This window comes from Ornithorhynchus anatinus, chromosome 6 (assembly GCF_004115215.2).
Source record: "Ornithorhynchus anatinus isolate Pmale09 chromosome 6, mOrnAna1.pri.v4, whole genome shotgun sequence".
In the NCBI taxonomy this organism is placed as follows: Eukaryota; Metazoa; Chordata; class Mammalia; order Monotremata; family Ornithorhynchidae; genus Ornithorhynchus; species Ornithorhynchus anatinus.
Window position 1 is genome coordinate 45,360,667 of NC_041733.1, and position 23,000 is coordinate 45,383,666.

General features: G+C 52.8%; 1 protein-coding gene across 1 annotated transcript; it reads right to left on the reverse strand.

The window, feature by feature from the left end:
* Positions 1-3,816: 3,816 nt before the first annotated feature.
* On the reverse strand, positions 3,817-21,897 carry LOC114812841 (homeobox protein CDX-4). The gene is made up of 4 exons (XM_029067214.2): positions 21,688-21,897; positions 21,379-21,606; positions 13,341-13,486; positions 3,817-4,797 (listed from the first exon to the last, which is right to left on the reverse strand). The coding sequence occupies exons 1-4, from the start codon at positions 21,845-21,847 to the stop codon at positions 4,591-4,593; spliced, it is 741 nt and encodes a 246-aa protein (XP_028923047.1). The 5' UTR covers positions 21,848-21,897; the 3' UTR covers positions 3,817-4,590.
* Positions 21,898-23,000: the final 1,103 nt, after the last annotated feature.

Below are 23,000 nucleotides of genomic sequence, written 5' to 3' on the forward strand. Positions count from 1 at the left end.
CTCCCCCGTGTCCCGTCTCCGCCCTGGAACCCCTTCCCTCCTCATATCCCACAGACCTCCCTCACTGCCTTCAAAGCCTTATTGAAGGCACATCACCTTCCTAAACACCTTCCTTAAACCCTCCTTTTCTCTTTTCCCCCTCGCTTCTGTGTGGCCCTGACTTGTTCCCTTTATTCATCCCCCGTCCCAGCCCCACGGCGCTTATGGACACGTCTGTAATGAGAAGCGGCGTGGCTCAGTGGAAAGAGCACGGGCTTGGGAGTCAGAGGTCATGGGTTCGAAGCCCCGCTCTGCCGCTTGTCAGCTGTGTGACTGTGGGCAAGTTACTTAACTTCTCTGGGCCTCAGTTCCCTCATCTGTAAAATGGGTATTAAGACTGTGAGCCTCACGTGGGACAACCTGATTACCCCGTATCTACCCCAGCGCTTAGAACAGTGCTCTGCACACAGTAAGCACTTAACAGATACCAACATTATTTAATCTATCTATTTTTATTAGTGTCTGCCTGCCCCCCAGACTGTAAGCTCGTTGTGGGCGGGGAATGCTTCTGTTCATTGTGACATAGCACTCTCCCAAGTGCTTAGTACAGCGCTCTGCACGCAATAAGCAATCAATAAATATGACTGGCTGAACTGAAGTCCATCCGTCGGGCGGCTGTCCCTCCGGAACTGGGGCTTGCCCATCGGATGGCCGTCACTCAGGAACCGAAAGCCCGTCCACTGGGCAGCTGTCACGGAGGAACCGGGGCCCCAGCCTCACTTATTTTTTTGCCCCCTGATGTTCAGGCCCGAAGCCACTCTGGGCTTCGGGAACCAAGGGAGGGCAAAGAGATTTCACAAGCTGCGGGATCCATTTGGACGTCTGTGGGTGTGTCACATCTGCAAAAGAGAGGTCACCCCTATCAGCCTAGGAGCTGAGGGAAGGCGTCCCCGCTCTCTAAAATGGCCCCCCAGCAGCTAGGTCGGCACTGGTCACCCTAGGCCCCTTTAGTGGATTCTCCTTCACTGGCTACACGGCTAAGCTGGTGAGCTGAAGAAGGTGGGTTTGGGCACAAAAATGCAGCTCTGAATAGGCAAGGGGCTTGCCTCCGGCTGTGGGATGGCCTGCTTTTATAGCCCCTTCACCCTTCATTAAAAAGGTATCATTACCCAGAGGGCCTGGAAGCAGATCGGAAAGGCCAAGGCTGGTGGATAATATCATCTCAGGCAACACCAGACAGGCGGGCAGCCCCGGGGGATGAGATTACTTTGCGAGAGGCCTTCAGTTGGAGCCCAGTGAGTCGTCAAAGGGCCGGAGCGCTATTTTGAGCGCTCCCCCCTCCTTCCCCTCCGAGCTCCACCACCTTGAGAGTGGAGATCTCAACCCCAAGACCAGGGAAGCATTCCTCGGAGGGTGCTCGGGTACTTCCCCTTGACGGTCCGCTGTCGCCGCCCCAGGATTGGAGATGATTGCCAGAGCCTAGAGGCTTTGCAATTTAATCCAGTGGGTCCGGGGGCCAATTGGAGTCAGGACACCTGGATCCTAAAGCCAGCTTCTCTTCTGAAGCAGCAGCAAGCAAGCAAGCAAACTTGCTAATAATAACAGTGGTACTTGGTAAGCATTTACTATAATAATGTTGGTATTTGTTAAGTGCTTACTATGTGCCGAGCACTGTTCTAAGCGCTGGGGTAAACACAGGGGAATCAGGTTGTCCCACGTGGGGCTCACACTTAATCCCCATTTTACAGATGAGGGAACTGAGGCACAGAGAAGTTAAGTGACTTGCCCACAGTCACACAGCTGACAAGTGGCAGAGCTGGGATTCGAACTCATGAGCCCTGACTCCAAAGCCCATGCTCTTTCCACTGCGCCACGCTGCTTCTCAAGAAGCACCGTACTAAGCGCAGTAGAGAAGCAGCGTGGCTCATTGGAAAGAGCACGGGCTTGGGAGTCAGAGGTCATGGGTTTGAATTCCGGCTCTGCCACTTGGCAGCTTTGTGACTGTGGGCAAGTCACTTAACTCTGGGCCTCAGTTACCTCATCTGGAAAATGGGGATTAAGACTGTGAGCCTCATGTGGGACAACCTGATTACCCTAAATACCCCGGCGCTTAGAACAGTGCTCTGCACATAGTAAGCACTTAACAAATACCAACATTATTATTATCGCTGGGGTAGATACACGATAATCCAGTCCCACGTGAGGCTCGCGGTCTAAATGGGGGGGGTGACGGGTACTGAGACCCCATTTTACAATGAAGAAACTGGGGCCCAGAGAAGTTAAATGGCAAGCCCAAAGTCACACAGCAGACAAGCGGCAGAGCCGGAATTAGAACCCGGGGCCTCTGCCTCCTAGGCCTGTGCTCTTTCCCACTTCTGGGAAGAGCCCAATCACACTGTGCCGTCTGGGTCATCTTCCTCAAGCATCCAACTCCTCTTTCGCACCTCCCTTGGAATCAAACAGAAATTCAGGACCTCAGACTTGCACTTTCAACCTATCACTCCCCACAAAATCTTATTAACAGTGTGTGTTCACATACACACGTTATGTCCTTCATACAGAGCTCTTGGGAGAGTACAATATAACGGAGTCAGTAGACATATCCCCTGCCCTCGGTGAGCTACCCTTCTTCACGGCAAAACAGGGCTGTCCTCAGCAATGGACTCCTGCTTTCAGCTGAGGCTTTAACTGCGTCCTTAAAATACAAAACTGCACCTTAATCTTCACTCTCCTGTCCCCTCCCTCTGGCTCAAGCCCTTCCCCTGCAGAAAACTCCCTCCCTCTTCCGATCTGTCGGGCTACAGCTCTCCTCTTCATCGGATCCTCCTGAAATCTCACCACTCGTGGCTATCGGCACGCGTATTTATGTGCCTGCTCCAATTAATCACTAATTTATCCAGCCTCTCCACCAACCAAATCTATATTTTTTTCTTCCTCTTCCAACTTTTTCTATCTGCTTTTCATCTTCCTCCCCACTTAGAGTGTAAGTTCTTTGAGGACAGGGATCCTTTTTACTTTTATTACACTTCCCCAATCATCTAGTTCAACCCTCTGCACCCAGTAGGTGCTCAGTTCAGGACTTTAGACACAGTATGTGTCCAGTACACTGTCCCGAGCTCAGTTGGAGCTCAATTAGTACTCTGAAGGAATTCCCACGGGGAGGCCTAATAATGCTAAGAGCTGAATAATTTGGTGTCTAAACTGGGCCGGCCCATCCTTTGACGTCTTCACCTGGAAACCAGACATCAGCACACCCGACTGCCAAAGAGGACGGGAGATTCTTCACCCCAAACCCCACCCCGCTCCTCCCCGGGTCTCAGGGTGGCTCCAGGACTCCGGGCAGAAAAGCCCAAAGAGAGAAGGGAAGAGCACAGGCTTCCAAGTCAGGGGAACTGGGTTCTAATCCCTGCTCTGCCATTTTTCTTGCCGTTGGTCCTTGAGCAGATCATATCACTTCATTGGGCTTCAAGTTCCTCATCCGTAAAATAGGGGTTAAAGACCCATTCTCCTTCCTGTTTTGACAGAGCCCCACGTGGGACAGGGACTGTATCTGATCTGATTTTATTATACTGACCCCAGGGCTCAGAAAGGGGGCTTGGCATATATATAGGAAGTGCTTAAAAAGTACCACAATCATTATCATTATTATTACGGACAGGAGAGCTGATGTACTCTGGGCAGCCCGCAAGCAATCCCTCCCCGCCCCCAAATCCGAGATCCAACCCGGAGTTTTCTGGCCCGGACCAGGTGAAGACGAAAAAAAATTTCCTTTCCCCAACACCTTTCCATTAGATAAATGAGAGAGGTACTGTCGTGTTACGAAGAAACAAAACAACATCTCTAACTTTCTCTTTATTCTTTTCAGTGTGTCTTCACGCTCGCTGTGTGACCTCGGGCAAGCGGCTTACCCTCCTTGGGCCTCGGTTTCTCCACTTGTACAATGAGGGTAATAACACCTGCCTCCCCAAGTTGTGTCAGTGAGATAAAACACGCAAAAGCACCGCGGAGCCAACCTCTCGGGAATGAAGATGACCTAGAGAAGATAAGAAGCAAGACAGGCCGGCCGGTTACGCCCCTCGCCACCAAAACATGAAGGGGCGCTCATTTTCTGATGGCGTCTCGGTCCTCCCGCGCGGGGTGGAAGAGGAGAGCCTTGTCGAGCCCTTCCCGCTGAGGCCGGGTTGACGAATGATGCCGCGGGATGGGGACTCCGCCGCCTTCAGAAGACCGGGCCCGCTCCAGAACAGTTCGGGGTGGGGGCAAAAGTAGATTTTATTTCATCAGCTGGACGACGCTCACGGTGTCCCCAGCCCGGGGGGACCCTCGGTTCGGGAGCGGCGACAGAATTCGCTCAGACCCCCTCGAAAACCCTACACGAAGCATCGCGACAGTCCTCGGTCCCGTCCGGCTCCCGGGCAGCCGCCGGTCGCCGGCGGGACGGGCTCTTCGCCGGGATCCGGAGCTACCGGCCGGTGGGCCGGGAGTCCCGGAGGGGAGGTAGGTAGCCAAGGGGATGCCCCGGGGGATCTTCTTCCAAAGGCCTGTCCGAGTGGCCCAGGGCGAGGTCCGTCCCGCCGCCGACTGGCGCCGGCCCTCCGACTGACCGCTCCGCTACTCCGAGACGATCACCTGGTGGACCTCGATGGGCTGTAACTCCCGGATGGCGTGGGGCGGTGGGAAGAGAGAGCTCGGCAGTTCGGCCGGGCTGACCGAGCCGGAGTCACTTTGGGCCGAGCCCCCGCTGCCGTCGAACTGCGAAATCTTCTTCTTGATCATCTTCCGCTCCTTAGCGCGGCGGTTCTGAAACCAGATTTTCACCTGAAACGGGAAAGGACGGGGAGGGGGCGATGAGTTGGGGGTGGCGGAGAGTGCGGATGGGAAGGGGAGGGGGAAGATTTGGAAGGGGGGGGGGCTGTGGGATGAAGTGGCCGTACGAGGGGAACTGGGATCGAAATGGCAGCAAGAAGGAACATAGTTAGACTCGAGGAAGAACTTTCCGGGATTATGAGCTAACGAACGTATGAAACGGACCATGAGGGAGATACCATTTCGAGCGGCGGGACTTACTGTAGAAAACACAGGCCCGAGAGTCAGAGGGTTTGGGTTCTAATCCCGGATCTGCCCTTTAGCCGCTCCGTGACCTTGGGCAAATGACTTCACTTCTCTGCGCCCCACTTAACCTCACCTGTAGAACTGGGGTGATTATTATTAGTAGTAATAATAACAATAATAGCGGTATTTATTGAGTACTTACTGTGTGCCAGGTATGTACTGAGCACTTGGGTAGATACAAGGTAAGTGGGTTGGACACAATCCCCGTCCCACATAGGGCTCACAGTCTTAACCTCCCATTTCACAGATGAGGTAACTGAGGCCCAGGTAACTGAAGCACAGAGAAGTTAAGTGACTTGGGGACACGAACTGGGTCCAAACTGATTAGCTGGTATCTACCCCGTTGCTCAGCACAGCGCCGGGCCACACAGTAAATGCTTAACGGGAAGCAGCGGGGCTCAGTGGAAAGAGCCCGGGCTTGGGAGTTGGAGGTCACGGGTCTGAATCCCGGCTCCGTCCCTTGTCAGCTGTGTGACTGTGGGCAAGTCACTTCGCTTCTCTGTGCCTCGGTGACCTCATCTGGAAAATGGGGATAAAGACCGTCAGGTGGGACAACCTGATGACCCTGTAATAATAATAATGTTGGTATTTGTTAAGCGCTATGTACAGAGCGCTGTTTTAAGCGCAGGGGTAGATACAGGGTCATCAGGTCGTCCCACGTGAGGCTCACAGTCTTCATCCCCGTTTTCCAGATGAGGTCACTGAGGCCCAGAGAAGTGCAGTGACTCGCCCACAGTCACCCAGCTGCCAAGTGGCAGAGCCGGGATTCGAACCCATGACCTCCGACTCCCCAGCCCGGGCTCTTTCCACTGAGCAACTGCTTTATCTCTACAGCCCCCCTAGACTGTAAGTTCCTCGTGAACAGGGAATGTGTCTATCGACTCTTTCGAGTGCTTAGTGAAGGGTTCCTGCCACAGCAAGTGCTCAATAAATATTTATTCATTCAATCGTATTTATTAAGTGCTCACAGCGTGCTGAGCACTGTACAATACAGTGATAAAAAGTGACAATCCCTGCTCACGGTGAACTCACAGTCTAGAAGCGGGGGACAGACATCAATACGACTAAATAAAATTACAGATAGATACCTGTCATCTACCACTGTGTGACTGTGGGCAAGTTAATTAACTTCTCTGTACTTCAGTTACCTAACCAGCAAAATAATAATAATAATAATGTTGGTATTTGTTAAGCGCTTACTACGTGCAGAGCACTGTTCTAAGCGCTGGGGGAGATACAGGGTCATCAGGTGGTCCCACGTGAGGCTCACAGTGTTCATCCCCATTTTACAGATGAGGGAACTGAGGCACAGAGAAGTGAAGTGACTCGCCCACAGTCACACAGCTGACAGGTGGCAGAGCCGGGATTCAAACCCATGACCTCTGACTCCCAAGCCCGGGCTCTTTCCACTGAGCCGCGCTGCTTCAAATCTCCCGAACTGAACTGGGAGCCCCATGTGTCCAACTCGCTTACCTTGTATCTTGTATCTGCTTCTCTAATCTCCCCCAGCGCTTAGAACAGTGCTCTGCACCTAGTAAGCGCTTAACAAATACCAACATTGTTATTATTATTAACAAATACCATTCAAAAAAGCAGGTATGTGTTCCTGATGGGGGAGGAGCACCCACCAGGTGTGTGGGGATGGTTTATAGGAAGGCCTTTTGACCCTTAAATCGTCTGGTCCTTCCCTCCATTCATTCATTCAATAGTATTTATTGAGCGCTTACTATGTGCAGTGCACTGGACTAAGCACTTGGAATAGACAAATCGGTAACAGATAGAGACAGTCCCTGCCCTTTGACGGGCTCACGGTCTAATCGGGGGAGACGGACAGACAAGAACAATAGCAATAAATAGAATCACCCCGTCCTCCTGACTGGCGGAGGTCGGGACTCCCAACGTGGGGCCGGGTTGCCAGGGGCAACCGTGACTCAGTGGCCCGGGCCCAGGCTGGTGCCCACCCTCCTGCCGCTCACATCCCACGGGGGCGACAGCTGCCGGCCCGGGTGGGTGGGGGGCCCCCCCCGGGGTGAGAGACAATCCTGCTGTTCGTTCATTCAATGGTATTTATTGAGCGCTTACTATGTGCAGAGCACTGTACTAAGCGCTTGGAATGTACAAATCGGTAACAGATAGAGACGGTCCCTGCCCTCTGACGGGTTTATAGTCTAATGGGGGAGATGGACAGACAAGAACAATAGCAACTGTTCAGCACAGCACGATCACTCGGCACAGATCATGATCACATGATCTGCAACCTTGGAGAGGGGAGCTGGAGGCAGGGGATGGATAAACAGCGTGGCTCAGTGGAAAGAGCCCGGGCTCGGGAGTCAGAAGTCGTGGGTCCTAATCCCGGCTCTGCCACTTGGCAGCTGGGTGACTGTGGGCAAGTCACTTCACTTCTCTGGGCCTCAGTTACCTCATCTGGAAAATGGGGATTAACTGAGACCCTCACGTGGGACAACTTGATCGCCCTGTGTCTACCCTAGCGCGTAGAACAGTGCTCTGCGCCTAGTAAGCGCTTAACAAATACCAACATTATTATCATTATTCTTTGCACCTCAGTTACCTCATCTGTAAAAATGGGAATTAAAAAAATGTGAGCCCCACGAGGGACAATCTGATTACCCTGTATCTACTCCAGCGCTTAGAACAGTGCTCTGCACATAGTAAGCGCTTAACAAATACCATAATAATCTTGATTCTATTTATTGCTATTGTTTCTGTCTGTCTGTCCTGATTCTATTTATTGTTATTGCTATTGTTTTTGTCTGTCTGTCTCCCCCGAATAGACTATAAGCCCATCAAAGGGCAGGGACTGTCTCTATCTGTTACCAATTTGTCCATTCCAAGCACTTAGTACAGTGCTCTGCACATAGTAAGCGCTCAATAAATACTATTGAATGAGTGAATGAATGAATGAATTCAATGACCTCCAGTCTTTCCTTCCAGCTTTCCAACTTGGTGATCCCGTGAACCTCTCTCAGAAATCGATTCAGAAGACTGGAGAATCTCTAACTCCTAAATCCTGGCTCCGCATGGCATAGTGGAAATAATAATAATAATGATGTCGGTATTTGTTAAGCACTGACTAGGTGCAGGGCACCGTTCTAAGCGCCGGGGGACATCCAGGGTCATCGGGTTGTCCCACGCGAGGCTCGCAGTCTTCATCCCCATTTTCCAGATGAGGGAACGGAGGCCCAGAGAAGTGAAGGGGCTTGCCCACAGTCACACGGCGGACAAGTGGCCGAGCCGGCATTCGAACCCATGACCTCTGACTCCCAAATCCGGGCTCTTTCCACTGAGCCGTGCTGCTCCCCTGATGATTCTCTGCGGAGAGTCAGAAAGTCACGAGCTCTAATCCCGACTCCGCCACTTTTCGCTGTGTGACCTGGGGCAAGCCACTTCACTCCTCTGGGCCTCAGTTACCTCATCTGGAAAATGGGAGACTGTGAGCCCCACGTGGGCCAGGGACTGTGTCTAACCGAATTTGCTCGTATCCAGTGCTTAGTTCTGTGCTTTGCACACAGTAAGCGCCTAACGCGTACCAGAATTATTATTACTTGCCTGCTGGGTGACCTTGGGCAAATTACCTAAACTTCTCTGGTCCTCAGTTGGCTCATCTGTAAAATGGGGATTAAGAGAGTGAACCCCAAGTTGGACAGGGACTGTGTCCAACCCGATTACCCTGTATCTACTCCAGTGCTTAGAATAATGCTTGGCACATAGGAAGCACTTAACAAAAACCACTGATTCTTATTTTTACAATCCTTTCTGCTGGAACCAGAGCACAAAACGGCATTTCAGAGGGAGGGTTCAAACAGGGGAAGCCTTCGTGGACCTCAGAGGGCCTCTTCTTTCCCTGCACCTGCCAGTCAGAGCGTCCCAGGGGCCGAGCAGATGAAATTTCCTATCGGCTCCCCGGCTAATTTTCCCTGATTTCTCTGGACCTGGAAGGAGGCAGCGTGGCCTAATTCATTCAAGAGTATTTATAGAGCGCTTACTATGTGCAGAGCACTGGACTAAGCGCTTGGAATGGACAATTCGGCAACAGATAGAGACCATCCCTGCCCATCGACGGGCTCACGGTCTCATGGGGGGAGACGGACGGACAGGTAATGGAAACAGCCCGGGCCTGGGAGTCGGAGGAGCTGGGTTCTAATCCCCTTTCTACCGCGTAGCTGGTGTGTGACCTTGGGCAAGTCACTTCACTTCTCTGTGGCTCAGTTATCTCACCTGCAAAATGGGGATTAAGACCATCAGCCCCACATGGGTGTGGGCTGCATCTGACCTGATTAGCTCATATTTACTCTAGAGCTTAGTATAATGTCTGGAACATGGTAAGTTTAACAAATAACTTGAGAGGCAGCGCGGCTCAGTGGAAAGAGCCTGGGCTTGGGAGGCAGAGGTCATGGGTTCGAATCCCTGCTCGGCCACTTGTCAGCCATGTGACTGTGGGCAAATCACTTCACTTCTCTGGGCCTCCGTTCCCTCATCTGGAAAATGGGGATGAAGACTGCGAGCCTCGCGTGGGACAACCCCGTGACCCTGAATGTCCCACGGCGCTTAGAACGGTGCTCTGCACCTAGTCAGCGCTTAACAAATACCAACATTATTATTATTATTATAAAATAACATAAAAAACGGAGACCTGAACTAAGTTTCTTAGCTGTCTCCCCTGTCCCCACCCCTTTTCTACAAAGACACTGTCTTAAAAATAATAATGTTGGCATTTGTTAAGCGCTTACTTTGGGCAGAGCACTGTCGGGTTGTCCCACGTGAGGCTCAGAGTTAATCCCCATTTTCCAGATGAGGTCACTGAGGCCCAGAGAAGTTAAGTGACTTGCCCACAGTCACCCAGCGGACAAGTGGTGGGGCTGGGATTCGAACCCATGACCTCTGCCTCCCAAGCCCGGGATCTTTCCACTGAGCCACGCTACTTCTGCCCACTTGCCCCTTTTCTGCCCGAAGAGAGCACTTTTCTGAAGTGCAGAGCAGTCTTGAGCAAAAGGCTGGTGACGGAGGTCTTGGTTGTTCTAGATGCCCCGAAGGGACATCAATTCAGGGAACACAGCAAAACGAGAAGCAGCGTGGCTCAGTGGAAAGAGTCCGGGCTTGGGAGTCAGAGGTCATGGGTTCGAATCCCGGCTCTGCCACTTGTCAGCTGACTGTGGGCAATTTGCTTCACTTCTCTGGGCCTCAGTTCCCTCATCTGTAAAATTGGGATAAAGACTGTGAGCCTCACGCGGGACAACCTGATTACCCTGTATCTACCCCAGCAGCTTAGAACAGTGCTCTGCACATAATAAGCGCTTAACAAATGCCAACGTTATTATTATTAGAATCGGCATTTTCATACCCAGTGAAAAATGGAAAAAATGGTACTTGTTAAGCTCTTACTATGGGTCAAGCACTGTTCTAAGTGCTGGGGTAGATCAGAGAAGCGATATGGGTCAGTGGAAAGAGCCGGGCCTGGGAGCCAGAGGACGTGGGTTCGAGTTCCCGCTCCGCCTCTTGTCAGCTGGGTGACTGTGGGCAAGTCACTTCACTTCTCTGGGCCTCAGTGACCTCATCTGGAAAATGGGGATGAAGACCGTGAGCCTCACGTGGGACAACCTGATGACCCTGCATCTCCCCCAGTGCTTAGAACGGTGCTCTGCACATAGTAAGCGCTTAACAAATGCCAACATTATTATTATTATTATCAGACACATAGTAAGCACTTAAATACCACTAAAAAAAAAACTGAACCAGTCCAGATATCCAGATAATCCCACAATAGGTTCCCAGTCTAAATATGAGGGAGAGCAGGTATTGAAGCCCCATTTTTTCAGCCGAGGAAACGAGGGCACAGAGAAGTTAAGTGACTTGCCCCAAGTCACACAACAGGCAAGCGGCCGAGTCAGGACTAGAACCCACATCCTCCAGCTCCCAAGCCGGTGCCGTCTTTCCATTAGGTCGCTCTATTTCTCCATTTTACCCCAGGCTTAGAACGGTGCTCTGCACATAGTAAGCGCTTAACAAATACCAATATTATTATTATTCTCTTGACCAATGCCTGTCTGTCCTTAGTTACGAGGGAAAAGCAGTGTGGTCTACTGGAAAGAGCATGGAACTGAGGCTCAGCAGACGCGGGTTCTAATCCCAGCTCTCTCACGTGCCTGCTGTGTGACCTGGGGCAAGCCACTTGACATCTCTTCGCCTCAGTTTCCTCACCTTTAAACATCTGTTCTCCCTCCCCCTTAGTCCCTTATGGGTCGGGGACTGTGTCCAACCTGATTATCTTGTTTTTAGTACAGTGCTTGGCACTTAGTAACCACTTCATGAGTATTATTAGGAGCAATAATAATAATAACCATTAAAAAGAATATACTTTGGAACTCCCACCAGGCCACAGCCCCGAGTCCCAGTCTGGTTCCGGTTCAGATAGAGAAGCAGCGTGGCCTAGGGGTTAGAGCACCGGCCTGGGAGTCAGAGGGACCTGGGTTCTTGTCTCGGCTCCGCCACTTGTTTGCTGTGTGACCTTGGGCAAGTCACTTCTCTGGGCCTCAGTTCCCTCGTCTGTAAAATGGGCAATGAAGACTGAGCCCCACGTGGGTCAGGGACTTGTGTCCAACCCCTTATGCTTGTATCCACCCCAGCACTTAGTCACTTAACTTCTCTGTGCCCCCATTTCCTCAACTGAAAAAAGTGTCTAGCACACAGTGAGCACTTTAATACCACAGTTATTATTATTGATATCCAATAATATCAATACAATAATATAAGAATAATATTATCCACCCCAACCTGGAGCCTCCCCCTGCCTGGAGGGTTGGGCTGGTTTAGCCTCCGGCCCGAAGCAGCGTGAGCTAGGGGGTAGATCACAGTCCGGGGATTCAAAAGGATCTGGGTTCTAATCCCGGCTCTGCCACTTGTCTGCCATGTGGCCTCGGGCAAGTCACTTCACTTCTCTGGGCCTCAGTTTTCTCTCTGTAAAATAATTATGGCATTTGTTAAGCGCTTACTATGTGCAGAGCACTGTTCTAAGCCCTGGAGTAGATGCAGGGTAATCAGATTGTCCCCACATGGGGCTCACATTTTTTTAAGCCCCATTTTTACAGATGATGTAACTGAGGCACAGAGAAGTTAAGTGACTTGCCCAAGGTCACACAGCAGACAAGTGCCAGAGCCGGAATTAGAACCCACGACCTCTGACTCCCAAGCCCAGGCTCTTTCCACTGAGCCATGCTGCTCAAGAGTGTGAGCCCCATGTGGCACAGGGACTGTGCCCAATCTGGTTAACTTGTATGTACCCCAGTGCTTAGAATAGTGCTTGGCACATAGTAAGCACTTAAAAAAATACCACAATTATCATCATCATATGGGGACCACAGGAGAGTCATCCCGGCAGTCCCACACATGGGGCCAGAGTCCACCCCTGGAACTCGGTGGTGGTCCTTTGGACATCCGGGGCTACAATTCTAGGAGTCCAAATAATAATAATCGGTATGTGTTAAGCGCTTACCAGGTGCCGAGCACTGTTCTAAGCGCTGGGGGAGATGGGGGTAATGAGGTCGTCCCACGGGAGGCTCCCAATCTTCATCCCCATTTTCCACATGAGGTCGCTGAGGCCCCAAAAAGTTAAGTGATTCGCCCCAAGTCACACAGCTGACAGGTGGCAGAGCCGGGATGCGAACCCGAGACCTCGGCCTCCTAGGCCCGGGCCCTATCCACTGATCAACGCCGCTTCTCGACGCCACCAGGCAGGTGCACTGCTCTCACTTCGCACGCACGGCTCAGCCCCAGGCCGCTGGGGGCCGGAAACGGTGGCAGACCGGGCCGCACTTTAGACGCGCACCAGCCTGGAGACAGGGGGTTGGACGCGGTGACTCCGGCAAGCCCTTCAAGCTCCAAGGGGCTGCGACCCGACCTTATTGAATAACTCCTAGCCCAGCCCCTGGTGAGCAGACAATGAAGATGAAAAGAATTGTTCTACCCCACACTCCTTCTTGGGAGTTTCTCAACCCCCTTGACATCACTGACTTCTTCACCCCCTCTGCCCCCAACACAGACCCGCACCCCCTTCCTCCTCCTCCCCGCCTCCCCACCCCAAGGCCGATCTGCAGGTGGCTTAGTGGAGACTCGGAGTTATTTATGGTTTGGGATCAGCTCGCCCCCACCCTCCCTCGGCAAACTCCTGGGCAGGACCACTCCCCAGACTCCCAGAATGGATCCCAAGGATGCCTGGAAGATTCCTCTGGGATTACCTGTCTCTCTGAAAGCCCCAGGTTGGCAGCCAGCTCGGACTTCCTCCGGATTGTGATGTATCTGTTGCACCGGAATTCCTTCTCCAGCTCCAGCCTCTGATGATCGGTGTACACCACCCGATATTTTTCCCTCGTCCTGGTCTTCCCTGTTGGGAGGAAGAGTCATCTGATCAGCCCCATCACACTTCCCAGAGATTGGTTCTCGAAATGGCAGCTTCCTCTTGGGGCCCCTCCCCCCAAATTAAACAAACTCTTGTCCTTGCCTCACGACATGGCTTATTGCTCAGCACACTTTTGATGGTGTCTGTTAATAATAATGTTGGTATTTGTTAAGCGCTTACTATGTGCAGAGCAGTGTTCTAAGCGCTGGGGGAGAGACAGGGTCATCAGGTTGCCCCATGTGGGGCTCCCGGTCTTCATCCCCATTTGACAGATGAGGGAACTGAGTCCCAGAGAAGGGAAGCGACTTGACCACCGTCACCCAGCTGACATGGATTCGAACCCAAGACCTCGGACTCCCAAGCCCGGGCTCTTTCCACTGAGCCACACCGCTTGTTAAGCGCTTACTATGAGCCAGACACCGTACTCAGCACCAGGGTAGATACTAGGTGATCGGGTTGGACGCAGTCCATGCCCCACCTGGGGATCACAGCCATAGATTCCATTTTGCAGATGAGGAAACTGAGGCAGAGAGCAGTGAAGCGACTTGCCCGAGGTCACGCAGCAGACAAGTGGCAGAGCTGGGATTAGAACCCAGGACCTCTGACTCTCAGGCTCAAGTTCTATCCACTAGGCCATGCTGCTTCTCCCTCTTCCAAGGACCTTTTCTGGATTCCAAAGGACTTTAAGGAAAAAACATCCCTTAAACACTTCCAGAGGTTTTCATCTCCCGGTACAGCGCTTTGCACATAGTAAGCACTCAGTAAATACGATTGAATGAATTAACCTGCAGCCACTTCATGGGTGGAACCTGCCCGCAACCTAACTGCCAGACCGTTTAACTGCTGGGGGAGGCAGTGTGGCCTATTGGAAAGAACCTCGGAATGGGAGTCACGGGACGCGAGTTCTAGTCCCAGCTCTGTCACGTACTTCTCTGGGCCTCAGTTTCTTCATCTTTCAAATGGGGATGAAGTAACTGTTCTTCCTCCCTCTTGGGCTGTGAGGCCGGGGTTGGGCAAGGACTGGGTCTGTTGCGATCACCCTGCATCTCCTCAAGGGCTTGGCACAGCGTATTGATAAATACAATTATTTAGAGGAGAAAATGAAAGCCAATATCATCCTCAATCTCAAGGTGGTGGAGAGCAGAGGAAGTTCAGGAGTGGGACAATGGGATTATTAAAATGGGTAATTTCTCCCAAGGTGTGAATTCTGAAGTCTGGATGGTTTGTTTCCGTTTTACAGAAGGCATTTGATATGTGTCACCAATTTTAAAAAAGAGGAGTACGTAGGTATGTTTTACAGGTATTTATTTAGTGCAGTCGATTTTATTCCAGGGAAGGCAAATCGATTATAAAGACTTCCTTAAAAAGCTGTGTACTGCAGGCCTGTATTGCCTGTAGTTGATCTTACTCTACGATCTCCGTTGATGTGTTATTTGTAGGAAAACATTTTACTACATCGACTCGTTTCCTGACGTTGGGGGAGTCGGGAAGATTTTGAATTCCGGGGAAAAGGGGAATGTGGGATTAAGTAGGGGGAGAAAAAAAAAAGCCCAGAGGTTCCAGGTGTTTAAAGGGTGATTCACACTTAGTAATTGGTTTGTCCTCAGAGGCTCTGAACGCAGAGTTTCCAAGAAGATATCCTTTCTATAGTGCTTTTCAGAGTTGGATAGGAAATTTTCCCTTTCTCTCTTTCCTCCGGCCCCCCTCCTTCTCCTCCCCTTCCCTCCCCCCCCCCCCCCACCCCCTCTAACTTTTTGTTGGTAAAATCCTTCTGATCTTCCCAGGCTGTTTTTGATGTGACTTTCTGGGGACAAACTGCAGGACAAAGACTCCTTTAAAGTGGTTCCCTAAGCTTCATTGAGGTGTTAAGATGGGAGCACACGCCCCACAGAAGAGCCGGCCGCAAAGCGATCTTATCATGAAGCCTTTTTACATTCAGAAACACAGGCCAATTGGTTCGGAATTTACAAGCCCTAAACAAATGTCAGAAGCTGTTTCATCTCCAGGAAAGAAAGGGACAGGAAAACAGCGAGTGGAACTGCAGATGAAGGGATAGTTGGCTCCCGTTTTGAAAATGTCATTTCTTACATTGGCTTTTGTTGTTGAAAATTAGGAAGGGAAGATGCACTTTCCGTGAGAAGGGGCAGAGGTGGGGCGGGGGAGGAAGAGGTGTGTCCTATCCAGCCCAGCGCTTAGTACAGGGCCTGGCACATAGTTGACACTTAACTACCCCAATTATTATCATCAAGTGGAAAAATATGAACCTCGATACGGATACCGGTGGGGGGGGGGGGGGGGAGGGATTTCCAAGAAATGGGGCATTTTGCAATCGTGCAAAATGACTTTCTGGCTGGGTTTCTTTTTTCTGCGTTTGAAATATTCCTGCTTTTGCAAAAACTAGTTGCAGCTGGGCAGAATCACCTTCTTCGCCCCCTCCCACCCTTTCCCCACCCCGAGGGACGCCCTTACACGGGAACTGAACGACAACAGAGTTAAAATTGAACCCTGGGGTGGGGGTGGGGGGGGTCCTACCTTCCACTATCCCGTCAATATAACCCGCTTTCCAGAAGTCCTAGGGGGAGAGGCCGGCCGTACTCCCCCCTTCCCGACAATAAAACTCCCCCCCATCCTCCTTCTGAAGACAATAAAGCGAGGAGAAGGCCTCTTTATTTGCTGTGAAAATCATCACCCTTTCCGGCAATATAACCCCCGAAGAAAGGAGGGACGAGGAAGAGACCAGGCTGCATATCAAAGCGGAAAGAAGTGTTAAAAGGGTCTGTTGCCTCAATATGACAGATAGACCTCAAACCCCCAGACAATGGAGCTCGGGGAAAAAAAATAGACCTCACAACTCGTGTACAAAGAGAAATGGATTAGCATGAGAACCGGGCCCCGGTGCCGGCTTTCTTCCTCCCCATGCCATTTTAAAGGCTCGGCTGAGGACAGTTTCCACAATTTTCGCGTTGAACCTAATTTACGGCTGGGCCTGGAGGGGCCGGAGAAAAGACAAGCCAAACTGGACGGCGGCGGTGACTTTATTTACCCTCTCCTTTCGCCCAGGATTCACACCAGCACAGCCTCTGACCGAACGGAGAGACCCGGGAGAGAAAACGGACGGTTGTGGGGAGGGAATCCGTCTAGCAAGTCGAGTGCATTGGCCCAAGCGCTTAGTCCAGGGCTCTGCACACTGTAAACTCTCAATAAGTAGTGCCAGCGATTGACTGGAAGCGATCTAATCCTGAGTCGCGCTCCCCTCTCACACCTTCTGGGTTTTCCAAACACCCTTTTAGCCTAGTTATTTCGGGGAAGAAACGATTGAAGGAAGAGGTCAAATCCCAAAAGAAAGGTTGGGGGATTCCCTCCCAAATGGCAAGCGGAGCTATGCGGGAAGCTCTGAACAGCTGGAGTAGGAGCTAGTTCAGAAACGGTGAAAACCTCAAAGAGGACTGCTGCTAGATTGTAAGATTCGCCCGACGGGGTGCCGGTCGGATCCGATCAATCAATCGCACCTAAGCGCTTACTGTGAGCAGAGCACTGTACTAAGCACTCGGAGGAGTGCAACAGAGTGGGTAGACCCGTTCCCTCCCCTCGAAGGGTCTAGAGAGAGACATTAATATAAATTACAGGTAAGGACATAAGTGCTGTGGGGCTGAGAAAATAAATGTCTCTTTTAAACTATTACTAAACAAGGGGGTAGATACAAAATACTCTGGCCTGGCCCAGTCCCTTGCCCCATAGAGGACTCGGAGCACAAGCAGTACAGTGCTTTGCACGTAGTAAGCGCTCAATCTGCACAACTGAATGAAGTGGGAGGGAGAACAGGTATTGACTCTCCATTTTACAAAAGAGGAAACTGAGGCCCAGAGAAGTTAAGTGTTTCACCTGAGGTCACGCAGCAGGCAAGTGACAGATCCGGGATTAGAACCCAGGTCCTGACTCCACTTGGCCACGTTGCTTCTCCCTCCACCGCCCCCAATTATTAAAACAAATCCTGGAAATTGTTTTTAACGCGGATATAATGCCGACTGTCTAACCTGCCCATTTCTCTCCTCTTTAACTGACCTTTGTTGACGAAACTTTGAGGCATTTGAGAAGTCTCCCATTCAAAAACCTTCCATAAAGACGAACAGCTACTCTTTTGGTCCCGGACCACTCTTGCTTTCAACAGATCGGGCCGAGGCCCAGTCATCTGAACCCCCAGATTACATCCCGCCAACTAAGGAGGGGAACCCGCCAAGGCCAGAGAGAAGCAACACCCGCTCTGCGATCTTAAATTCCCCTGCACTTGAACCCGATTTCGGTACTTTGGGCAAATCCGGGTGCGAATTCCTCACCTCTCCCCACATACGTGTAACTGAGCCAGCTAGGAGGGCAAGACCCCGGGATAGAGACCCGATGGCAACAGGTCGCCCGAAAGGGAAACCGCGGCAGGGTCTACCTCGGTTTGAAAAGGGCTCTCTGTAGTTCTCCCAACAATTTCGAGCAGAGTGATCCTGGCCAGGGACTTCTCTGCTTGGGATCACAACGCTCCCCTGGGGATATAACTCTATTCCCTTTCTAAATTCTTTTTCTTTGCTGCGGTTCCCCTTTTACGGGACGGGTTTCCGGCCGAACGGGATTCTCCACCACGAATAACAGGAAGTTCTGAAATACCAAGACCACCTGTTGCTTTCTCCCCAAGGCCTTGGAACCTACAATCCTTAGGAATATTTAGAAATAACCGGGATCTAGGAGAAGGGATCGGGAGACCGAGACTCCAATCCCCGTTCAGCCCCTTGCCTGCTGTGTGACCTTGGACGAGTCACTTCACTGTGCTCCAGTATCTTCACCTGCCAGTCGATTTCTGTTTTCTCTCCTTCTCAGACTGTGAGCCTACTGTGGGACAGAGACAACGTCTGTTCTGCCTTGATTCTACCTAGCGCTTGGCGCGGAGTAAGCGTTTAACAGATAGCACGATTGTTACTTCTAATGTTGGGAGGGTGACGACGGGGATGGTTCGGAAACAGGTAGATTCCTTTGACTTGGAATCCACTGGTTGGTTTTATTAAATCTGAGCCTCTAGCCCAGCCCCCTGGTTCTTCGGATGATCACCCAAAACGTGGGAAAAAATGCACAGCAATTTTGCTTCCTGCTCGGGCTTCCAGTTAACCCACTCGGAGAGGGGCGGTTGGTAGAGAAGCAGCCTGGCTCAGTGGAAAGAGCCCGGGGTTGGGAGTCGGAGGTCATGGGTTCGAATCCCGGCTCCGCCACTTGTCAGCTGTGTGACTGTGGGCAAGTCACTTCTCTGGGCCTCAGTTACCTCATCTGTAAAATGGGGATTACCTGATTACCCTGTATCTACCCCCAGCGCTTAAAACAGCGCTCGGCACATAGCGCCTAACAAATACCAGCATTATTATTATTATTAGAGGTGAGAGTAAACACAAGTGCCTCTAGATTGGAAGCTTGTTGTGGGCAGGGAATATATTCGTTATATTATACTCTCCCAGGCCCTTGGCACAGTGTTCCGCACTTAGTACGTGCTCAGTGAACATGATCGATGGCCTGCCACTCGTCAGCTGTGTGACTGTGGGCAAGTCACTTAACTTCTCTGTGCCTCAGTTACCTCACATCTGTAAAATGGGGATTAACCGTGAGCTTCACGTGGGACACCCTGATTACCCTGTATCTAGCCCAGCGCTTAGAACAGTGCTCTGCACATAGTAAGCACTTAACAAATACCAACATTATTATTCATCTGTAAAACGGGGATTAACTGTGAGCCTCACGTGGGACACCCTGATTACCCTGTATCTAGCCCAGGGCTTAGAATAGTGCTCTGCACATAGTAAGCGCTTAACAAATCCCAACATTATTATAAATGAAAGACCCAGGCACACAGCCCGGGTTGCACTGTGCTGAGAGAGGGGCAGGGCTGGACGCCCATCAAGGGGCTCTTCAAAACGGGCCTCTAATATTTGTTATAAGACGGGTCCGGAGTCGAAGAGAAAGTGGACGATTTTGTGAGAAAAAAGAGCACAGGTCACTTCTTTCCTAGAAAGCCTTTCTCCTGCCTCCTCATGACGGCGAGCCCCAAGCTGAATGAAGAAGCCCCCAACCCAGAGCGCCCTGAAAGCCCAGGGCCTCAAGCAGAGATGCCTTCACCCCAAAGAGATCTCCCTGGACGTGGAGCCAGTTGGATGGGACTTGCAGAAGCAGCGTGGCTCAGCGGAAAGAGTCCGGGCTTGGGAGTCAGAGATCATGGGTTCGAATCCCGGCTCTGCCCCTTGCCAGCTGGGTGACTGTGGGCGAGTCACTCGACTTCTCTGGGCCTCAGTTCTCTCATTTGGAAAATGGGGATTAACTGTGAGCCTCACGTGGGACAGCCTGATGACCCTGTATCTCCCCCAGCGCTTAGAACAGTGCTCTGCACATAGTAAGCGCTTAACAAATACCAACGTTATTATTATTCAGTGGAGGCTGAGCAGTTCTTTGGGGAGAATGAGGAAATTCAAAAAAGGGGGTCGGGGAGGGGGCTCCTTCTGGGACTTGCCTTTGGGGAGGGGCTGCGAGGGACGAGTGAAGGGAGGTCTGTGGGAGTGTCACAGGCTCTTTTTGAGGAGGGAGGCTCCCCAAGTCCCTCTGGATCCGGGTCGGGTGAGGGATTGGCTAGGGTTTCCCCCTTGTCCACCCCCTTCGACAGTCTGCCCTAGTAAAATTCAGCTCTTCTCCATCTCCAAGCCACCCCTTCCCCCGAAAACCCTAAGGAACTGTCACGTTTGTGTCTGTGAGTGTAGTGTGAGCCCGTCACTGCGCCGGGATCGTCTCTATCGGAATCGTCCATTCCAAGCGCTTCGTACAGTGCTCTGTACATAGTAAGCGCTCAATAAATACTACTGAATGAATGAAAGCTTCAAGCGAGGGAAGAGGAGCCCGTCACTGGGCCGGGATGGTCTCCATCTGTTGCCGAATTGTCCATTCCAAGAGCTTAGTCCAGTGCTCTGCACATAGTAAGCGCTCAATAAATACCACTGAATGAATCCAGTGCTCTGCACATAGTAAACGCTCAATAAATACTACTGAATGAATCCAGTGCTGTGCACATAGTAAGCGCTCAATAAATACTACTCAATGAATCTTTGCATCCTCCCCAGCGCTTAGAACAGCCCTGGGCACTGACTAAGCGCTTAACAAACGTCTTCATGATCATCAATCGTGAAATCCGGGTGTGGAGGGGGAGAGCGGTCGCCCCCCGGTCGCCCCCCAATATCCGCTTAGTCCAGTGCCCTGCACATAGTAAGCGCTCAATAAATACTACTGAATTAATCGTGGCATCCTCCCCAACGCTTAGAGCGGCGCTGGGCCCAGAGTAAGCGCTTAACAAACGTCCTCCTCATCACGACGAACGGTGAAATCCGGGTGTGGAGGGGGAGAGCGGTCGCCCTCCCGGTGGCCCCCCAGCATCCGCTTAGTCCAGTGCTCTGCACATAGTAGGCGCTCAATAAACACTGCTGAATGAATCCTCGCATCCTCCCCGGCGCTTAGAGCAGCGCTGGGCCCAGAGTAAGCGCTTTAACAAACGTCGCTCAGTGGAAAGAGCACGGGTTTAGGAGTCAGAGGTCACGGGTTCTAATCCCGGCCCCGCCACCTGTCAGCTGTGCGACTTTGGGCAAGTCACTTCACTTCTCGGTGCCTCAGTTCCCTCCTGTGTAAAAGGGGGATTAAGAGTGTGAGCCTCACGTGGGGCGACCTGATGACCCCGTATCTACCCCGGCGCTTAGAGCGGTGCCGGGCACAGACTAAGCGCTCCTCAGACGCCCTCCTCGTCAGGACGAGCGGTGAAATGCGGGTGTGGAGGGGGAGAGCGGCGGCGGCGGCGGCCCCCGGGGCCGGCTTACCCGCGGCGGCCGACTGGACGGTCCTGCGCATCCACTCGTAGGCGACCTGCCTCTGGGCGGCGGGGGGCAGCGGGTGGGCTCCGGCGGCGGCCCCGGGCGGCGGCCCCCCGGGCCCGGGGGCGGCCGGGGCGCCGTAGTCGGGGGAGCCGTAGGGCCCCGGGGCGGGGGCGGCGGAGGGCCCGGCCCCGTAGACGCCCCAGTCCTCCCGGGGGGGCCCGTAGGGCGGCCCCCAGCCCGCGGGGGGCGGCGGCGGCGGCGGCGGCGGCTGCTGCTGCTGCTGCTGCTGCTGCTGCTGCTGCTGCTGCTGGCCGGGGCCGTCGAGGCCGGGGCCGGCCGGGTAGCCCATGTAGTCGGCGTACGGGGGGCCGGGCCCGAAGGACTGGCCGGCCAGGGGCCCCGGCCCGCCCCCGGCCCGCAGCGACCCCGGGTACATGGGGGGGCCCCGCTCGGCCGGGCAGCTCCCGAACATGGTGCGTCGCCGCTGGGCCCGCTGCCCCCGGCCCTAGGACATGCCTCCGGCCGGACGGCGACACCCCCGCTCCGCTGGCCCGGGCCCGGGCCCTACCTCAGGGCGGCGGCCCCTCCGCCACCCCGCCCGGCCCCGCACCATCTGCACCGGCCCCGCTCCTGCCTCCCCGGCCCCCACCCGCCTCAGGCCCCTCCCTCCCCGCCCCGGCCGAGCGCTCACGACCGGCCGGCGCGGCGTACTGAGCGCCTTGGGGGCCCGGCGGCCCCCGGCCCTCCCGGCCTGGGCTGTCGCCCCCGCCCCCTTCCGTCCTGGCCACTGGGAAGCCCTTGGGACGTGCGCTCATTCCGTAGTCTCTATCGAGCGCTTACTGGGCGACGGCCCTGGGCTAAGCGCTCGGAACAGGCATTCGCTCAGTCGTCTCGATCCAGCGCTTCCTCGGGGCGCAGCACTGGACTAAGCGCTCGGAATAGTCATTCATGCATTCGATAGGATTTACTGAGCGCTTACTGTGTGAGAGCCCTGGACTGAGCGCTCGGAATGGTCATTCATTCCCTCAGTGGTCTTTATCGAGAGCTTCCTCGGGGCGCAGCACTGGACTAAGCGCTCGGAATAGTCATTCATGCATTCGATAGGATTTACTGAGCGCTTACTGTGTGAGAGCCCTGGACTGAGCGCTCGGAATAGTCGTTCATGCATTCCATAGGATTTATTGAGCGCTTACTGTGTGAGAGCACTGGACTAAGCGCTTGGAATAGTCATTCATTCGATGGTCTTTATCGAGAGCTTCCTCTGGGCACAGCACTGGACTAAGCGCTTGGAATAGTCATTCACTCATTCATTCAATAGGATTTACTGAGCGCTTACTATGTGAGAGCACTGGACTAAGCGCTTGAAATAGTCATTCATTCAGTGGTCTTGATCGAGCGCTTCCCCTGGGCACAGCACTGGACTAAGCGCTCGGAATAGTCATTCATGCATTCGGTAGGATTTATTGAGCGCTAACTATGTGAGAGCACTGGACTAAGCGCCTGGAAGAGTCGTTCATGCATTCGATAGGATTTAGTGAGCGCTTACTATGTGAGAGCACTGGACTAAGCGCTTGGAATAGTCGTTCATTGGTCTTGATCGAGCGCTTCCCCTGGACACTGCACTG

Coding starts and splice junctions, on each gene's coding strand:
- LOC114812841 (XM_029067214.2), bottom strand. CDS start 21,847: ATGTTCGGGAGCTGCCCGGCCGAGCGGGGCCCCCCCATGTACCCGGGG. Junction 21,607..21,687: donor CCCCGGCCTCGACGGCCCCG/GCCAGCAGCAGC, acceptor CCGCGGGCTGGG/GGCCGCCCTACGGGCCCCCC. Junction 4,798..13,340: donor TGGGGCTTTCAGAGAGACAG/GTAATCCCAGAG, acceptor TTCCCGTTTCAG/GTGAAAATCTGGTTTCAGAA.